A 7463-nucleotide genomic window follows, 5' to 3' on the forward strand; every position below is an offset into this window, starting at 1 on the left:
TTCTCTCTCTCTCTCCATCACTCTCTCAATCTCCTTTCCTCTCTGTTTCTTTCTTTTTTTACTCTAATTCGCCGGTGTGTAATGACCTAAAAGGATACCTCAAAAAAGCTTTTGAGCTTGTTTCAATTGGGGTCCTTTTTTTTAACTCATATGACATAGAATGATAGACAAATAAACACAGTACTAAGCAGAAGAAAAAAAAATATATATATATATAAAACAATGCAACATAAATGTTTTTTACAGTAGAAAGGTCATTGGGAGGTAAGGATAGGCTTTATCTTTTCTTTCTGTTCTTTTTTTTTTTTCGAGTAGCAGCCGCCTCTAAGTGGCTTTTCAGTGCCGTTCTTAAGCCCTTTGCACACAGGCGCGTTTAACCGCACGGATAAAACGGACAATATCATTTTTTGAAAATAAAACAATGATTCTCTATGACCTCATGCACACCGGCTCCGAATTAGCCATGCGACGAGTGGCTGCCGCCGTGCGTTTTTTTCTCGATCGAACCCAGTTCGATTTGTGCGTCTTGTCGCATGCGGTAAAAAACTCATCACTCCTTTTATGGCTCCTTTTTGGATCCGCAGCGCCGATTCCGCACAGCCTTGCACACCAAATCCAATGCGTTTTATTCATGCCGCAAACGAAAAAAACGCAACTGTCCTGTGTGCAAAGGGCTTAAAGGAAGATAGGGATTTACAGTACTCCTTTAAAGCCTTCGGTAGGGCGTTCCATATTTTGGCGGCATAACGGGAGAATTATTTTTGGCTAAATCTGAACTGTGATGAAAACAAAGCAACTTGACTTACCCTTGACTCTCCGGTCCTCCACAGCCTTCACCTTGTTCCAGTTAGTGGCGGTGGGCGTGGCCAGCTTCCTGGCGGCGGTGCTGCTCTCGGTGCTGGCGTACGCGTACTGCCAGCGGAGCAGCCGGCCCGCCGCCGAGTCGGCCGCCGTGCACCCCAGCACACCCAACCACCTCAGCTACAACAAGCACGGCAACGCCAACGCTCCCAAGAACGAGAAGTACACGCCCATGGAGTTCAAGGTGGGCACGGGCACGACGTCTTTGTTATCTTTCAATTATTAAGGGGATTTTATACGATATTTGACCAATCTGGGAAGTAAATCGTTACCAAGAAATTTCTTCACCAATGTGTTTCTAAAGGTGTGTAATAATATGTACTAAAAGGTTGAAATTCAACTCCTGGGGGAAACCTCATAAAAAAACTGATATGGAGATACCTGCTGTGAGTATCTGACATCACTAATCCCTCTTATGCCCATATATGGAGATCCCTAACAGAATCACTTTTATGCCCATATATGGAGATCCCTGCTATGAGTATCTGACATCACTGTGATGTCACCTGTTTATGCCTATATATGGAGATCCCTGCTCTGAGTATCTGACATCACTGCGATGTCACCTGTGATGTCACAGTGATCAGGGGAATCATTATGGTCAAGCTGTGACGATTCTGATAGTAAACTTGCTTATATAATAATAATAATAATATAATTAACATTGCGATATATATTGTGACTCCCCTATAATCTACCATATAACTGTAGTATCTATCTAATATATTTATATGCATTCAAGCATTTATATTTACCTGGAACAGTTTTGGTCATCTGCAGAATTTGATTGCAAAACCTTTTAGTCTGTGCAAAACCACAGTTGCCCTCATGAAGACCTCTTGATAAAAAAATAAACTAAAATGTGTTCATGTTTGACAGTCTTTGACATTAGAATGCCGAAATGTGGAGGCAAATTTGTTTTACATTCAGTCTTCCTTGCCGCTTTGGATTTAGTGCCTTGGACACTGTGGATGTACTTTAGGTCAATAATTCCAGTTGAGTTTTGCAGCCATGTTTGCAGTGCGTGCAGAATAATCTGTGTACCTGTGAAGTTTAATAAAAGTGAAATAACCACTGTATACAGGGGTCTCACACCAAATTCTGGATTCACTCACATTTTGTGCTTCAACTATTGAAAAATCGCAGATCTACAAGCTCACAGCACGGCACCGAGTGCAGCGAGCTTGTAGATCTGCTATGTTTTTTTAAATCTTGAAAATTTGTGCAAGTCTTTGAATATTTCAAATCCTTCTAAGGTTTTTTGAAAAACCTATGTTTCTATGTCAGTGGTGCTCAAACTTTTTCATGTGAAGGACCCCCAAAATGATATGTATTTGGCCACGGACCCCCATCTCAAAATGTAGTTCCAGGGACCCCCCAGAAGCAAAATTTGAGTTACAAATGTTTGCTTAAAAAATACATACATTCAAAGATTTGTTTAAAAAAAAAGCTGTGAGCCTGTATATCTGCTATTTTCCAATGGCTAAATAATGAAGACCCCTCCACCTTGGGCCCCCTCCACCTTAGGCCCTAGTAACTCAGTCCCACACATCGTCCAACACTTCGCAACTTGTTGTGAGCTTCCAGATCGTCTATTTTCACCGAAAGTTTGCCCCAGAATAGGGACGATGGGGTTCATGCGGTTAATTGTCCTCCGTTGGTCTCGTTAACTTGTTTTGGAAAGACCATCACTCAAACAGTTGATCTCCGGTGATAGGATTACACAGGCTAATTAGTCTACGTCTCTGCTGCCTTCCTCCCCTGCAACCCCTGTGTGTGTCTAGCATACCGGTAGATCTCACATAATTGATGGGAGATACCAGACACGGTGTTTGCGCGCGCGTGCGTGCGTGCGTGCGTGCGTGCGTGCGTCTCCGTGTATTAACATTATGTCACTGCAGGCGTTGCATGCACCTCTTATACCCGTACTGTACTGAGTATGTATGTATACAAATGATTTTAGTGAGGGTGGGAAGGGAGGGAAAGAGGGAGGGCGGGAGAGAGACAGTTTGTCAAATCTCCTGTTCCAAGCCCTGCTGTACCTCTTTGAGACCTCAGTACACATTGTAGAATGTCACAACAGTGAACAGTTTGAAAGTCTGGGGGTAAAGAGAAAGACCCACACTGGATAATAAAATACTAATAGTCAGAGGGATGCTCATAAATGAACCAGCGCCACCCCCCCAGTTTTCTTCTGGGTCCTGAGGTTCAGAATCGTGAGCAGCATGGGAGACAAGGGCGAGTCAGAGGTCAGACCGATGGCTGGAACAGTACACTCCCCACATAGTCAGTCTGACATCCACCGTACTGTTTCTTTACATAGTCTGACCTCCACTGTTTCTGTTTCTTCTACTGCAGCCAACTAGTGGTTCAGAGCCAACGTGAAGGCCAATATCCAAGATATAGATATAGATTTCTAAAAAGCAATGCATCTCAGTGAGATCGCAGGGACATTTGGGGGCGCAAGTCTCCACGCTCACAACGCCTCGCACTGCGAGGCGTTGTGAGCTTGCAGATCGGTTATTTTCGGCACAGAGCTTTGGTGTAGAGTGGAAAAAGAGCAGACTAAGTACAGAGTGAAAGTTCAACTTTATTAAGTATTGACGGTTAAAGGGGTTAAATATCTGAAAACACAAATTGACATGAATCCAAATTACACTGACAATTGTGCTGTCAAACAATGAAACTATATCCGGTTGTGGGGGTCCCTGCTTCATCTCTCTCTCAACTAAGGGGTCCTTGGCCTGAAAAAGATGAAGACCCCTGGTTTAAAACGCAGGACTTGCTGTGTTCTTATCTCATCTCAACCTCATTTCTCTCTCTCACTCACTCACTCTCTTTCTTTCTGTCTCTCTCTCCCTCCAGACGCTGAACAAGAACAACCTGCACGCCAACGACGAGACGTGCAACTACTTCAGCACGCCCCTCCCCTCCAGCAACGTCTACACCACCACCTACTACCCACCGAGCCTCAGCAAGTACGACTTCCACCCTGAATCTCCCTGTAGGAACTACATGCACAGCTGAGAGCCAACCGACCCAGAACCCCCACCCAGCAAAAGCCCCCTCCTCCCAAAAGAAAAGCGAGATTCCTGGAGGTCCCCAGCCCCTCAAACAAAAGCCCCTGTTGCAAACTGAAACACCCCCCCCACCTCCCAAACTGTTTCTCCTTGTATTTTGCAGCTCCTCCATTCGTGGAGGGGTTCTTTCTGCGTGGGGTTTGCCAAAGCGTAAGCGTGGGCTCGGAGCCAGACCCCCCACCCAGAGCTTCGGCCAAGGCCAGAAGCCACACTTGGATCCAGAATGCAATTCGTATTCCGCAGCACAAACCCATGTGTGCCAGAGGCCTACGAAAAAAACAATCCCCACGGGTCCATCACCGGCCACCACGGACCCCCATCCGTGATCATTACAGTCGCTCCTTGGAGATCGTAAGCACAATGTTTCATTTGAGTGAAATTGTCCGCAGAGAGCAAGTTGAAAATGGCATCAAAAACGGCATTTGGTTTTAGGTTAAGCGTGCATTAACTACAGCAGTGTTTCTCAAACTTTCACATTTCAAGGTCTCCCCTTAACTCTGACAGTGTACAAATGGAACCAAATGGACCCGTTTGGGTCCATTTGGTTCCATTTGTACACTGTCAGAGTTACAGACTTGTATGGGTCAATTTACCTAAAGGAACCCACAGAGTCCCTGGAATCCACTTTGAGAACCACTGAGCTACAGTACACAGCGTTTTACCTTTTATTGAAAATGTCTATACATTTGGACAACTTAAGTGTAAACCTTTTCAAGGATTTGTAGCCGCTTGTCATCGCTTGCCTTTTAAAATGAGCCAGACTGCCTGCATCAAATCCATTGAGGGTACAAGCAGGAGAAAAAAACGCATTCTGACTGTAACTCTGAAAAGAAATACAAGCAGTGATGCATTCGCAATGCAGGTGGCAGACAACGCGATAATCACATTTCAGATGAATTCACTGCATGCATTTGTCGCGTTCGGTTTGAACTGGGGATGAAGAAGGATATGAAACTGAAAAGAAACACTCAATGAATGAGTGACTCTTCCTTTTATCATTTTCATAATCGAGTGTGATGTTTCTTTTCTGCCCGTCGAATGCACTCAAATGTTTGGCAAGGCAAGTTCTCCGAGGACTGAGTCCAACGCTGTACTATTGTGGAATAACAGGCAGCTTTGGAACACGTTTATCACAAGTGCGCTCTGTTTTTTTCACAACGCACGATCACTCTTTCTGATGTGGATGTTTTGTGACAAAGCCGGCACTATCCGTGGGACGAGGACCGGAGATAATGTGTCGTGAGAAATCCTCCCCAGAGTCGTTAGCCTCGATTTGGGGTGTGTGTGTGTGTGTGTGTGTGTGTGTGTGTGTGTGTGTGTGTGTGTGTGTGTGTGTGTGTGTGTGTGTGTGTGTGTGTGTGTGTGTGTGTGTGTGTGTGTGTGTGTGTGTGTGTGTGTGTGTGTGTGTGTGTGTGTGTGGAGCAATGGATTCAACGGGGTCAGAAGATACTCACAGAGGCATGTTGGCAGCCCGCTTGCTTTCATTTTTCATATTTCACGGATGGAGGACTGGAGCGTATGGGGGAAACAATAGCGATGAAGGACACGTTTGACAGGCTTCCTCATGCGTGGAGCCCAGGACGATAACGATGCGAACCTTTTCCCGCGGCAGATCGTCGTGCCAGTCCATGACGGTGTTGTTAGATCTGTCAGGCTCGCCCAGTGTTATTTGAGCTGCTTTTGCCACTTGAACTCTAGCATATCCCTAATCAGGGTGGAACATTCGCTGGAAATAGCAGTTCTACAAACTCACAACATGCCATATTTCGACACGCTGTGAGTTTGTAGATCGGCTTTAAGAGATTTGGTGTTGAGGGGAAAAGAGGACGTACCAATTCCAGAGCCAACCCCAGTCAACTAAGTAATGATTTAAAGTACAGTACTAGTATACCTATTGTCTCCATATCGTCACTGTCGGGCAGAAACCTTGTATCTCCAAGTTTACAATTTGTATGTTTTTTTCGCAAAGTAAAGCCCCGCTTCATCAGCCAAGGCCGTTGCACAAAAGTAGTGAAAACAGCCGATCTACAAGCACACAACGCCTCGCAGTGCAAGGCGTTGTGTGCTTGTAGATCGGCTGCTTTCACTAGTTTAGTAAAATGTAATTGATAAAAACAAACGGTTTTGGACCTACAAGGTTTCCACCCAACAACGACGATATTTTCATAAATTAAAAAAGCCCTACTCGATCATACTGCGCCACACAAAAGTATCAAAAGTAGCAGATGTACAAGCTCGAAAACGTTTTGACCTTGTTGATCTGCTAATTTTGCTATTTTAGAATTTGAATCCTGAAGTAGTAACCTGTTTTGGACATATGAGGTTTCCACCTAACAGACAATAGGGAGGGTTTAAGTGGTCAAAAGTAAAGAAAACAAACAAAAAAGGTGCCTGTACAGTACAGTGTTGTTACCGACAAAGTGTTTCGCCCGAGCAAATCCTTGGAGCTAAAGTGAACTGCTGCAAAACTCTATAAATCCATTTCTTGTCATGTGACTACAAGAATGGGAGCAGATGCCCATTCATCCAGGCTACATGTCTTTTTAAGCGGAATGTGATTTTTGAGTGAACTGCAAAAGGCAGAGAGAGAGAGTGTCCTGGAGAGGAGAAACTGTATCACTCACATCACACACTGCTCAACTGGAAGGGTTCTGCTTGACATTTTCTTCAGGAGACAAAGGACTCCAGTCAGGCCGTCACAACGCCCTTGCTGATAAGCACCGTCAGGGGCGTCACAAGGGTGGGGGGGGGGGAGTGGGACTGAGTTACTTGGGCCCAAGGTGGAGGGGTCTTAATTATTTTTATGCTTTAGCTATTGAAAAAAGTCGTGAAAATGTGTGCTATCTTATATACATGTACAGTATGTACTTTTTAAGCGAACATTTGTCACTAAAATTTTGCTTCTGGGGGGTCCCTGGAACTAAATACTTTGAGATGGGTGTCTGTGGCCAAATACATCTCATTGAGGGTCCTTGACATGAAAATGTTTTGAGCACCACTGACATAGAAACATAGCTTTTTAAAAAAAAAACCTTAGAAGGATTTGAAATATTCATAGTCCGCACAGATTTTCAAGATTTTTCAAAAAATAGCAGATCTACAAGCTCGCAGCGCGGCACTCGGTGCCGCGCTGTGAGCTTGTAGATCTGCTATTTTTCATTAGTTAAAGCACAAAATGTGAGTGAATCCTCGTACCCAGGGCCCAGGATTTGGTGCGACACCCCCGAGCACCGTCTATCTGCACAGTGTGATCTGTTGTCGTTTAAAAGGGGTGCTATTTTTACCGTTTCTTTTTTTTTTTTTACATGTCATGTCAAAGGGAAATGTTATTCTTGTTGTCATGTGTTCTGAATTTAGAGCACGTAGCACCGTCGGCCCTCCCTGGACAGCGTGAGATAAGTGTGGATATTATTACCGTGGGCTTGTGTAAACACTGCTCTCACTCTAGTCTCTCTGCACATTTTGCACCACGGTATCATTTTTCACGACTCCTTCCGTGGCCTGGAGATTTGTTAGTGATGA

At 44.6% G+C, this 7463-nt stretch overlaps 1 protein-coding gene across 1 annotated transcript in view; it reads left to right on the plus strand.

The window, feature by feature from the left end:
• Window positions 1-3888, plus strand: part of LOC308280124 (semaphorin-5B-like) — a gene marked incomplete at both ends in the record, with an annotated part of 139376 nt that extends 135488 nt beyond the window's left edge. Inside the window, 2 exon segments of the mRNA XM_080720387.1 lie at window positions 831-1045; window positions 3727-3888. Of these exon segments, the coding sequence (XP_080576513.1) occupies window positions 831-1045; window positions 3727-3888 (377 nt within the window).
• Between the last annotated feature and the right edge of the window lie 3575 nt (window positions 3889-7463).

This window comes from Nannobrachium achirus (assembly GCF_963921795.1).
Source record: "Nannobrachium achirus genome assembly, chromosome: 24".
NCBI classification, from domain to species: domain Eukaryota; kingdom Metazoa; phylum Chordata; class Actinopteri; order Myctophiformes; family Myctophidae; genus Nannobrachium; species Nannobrachium achirus.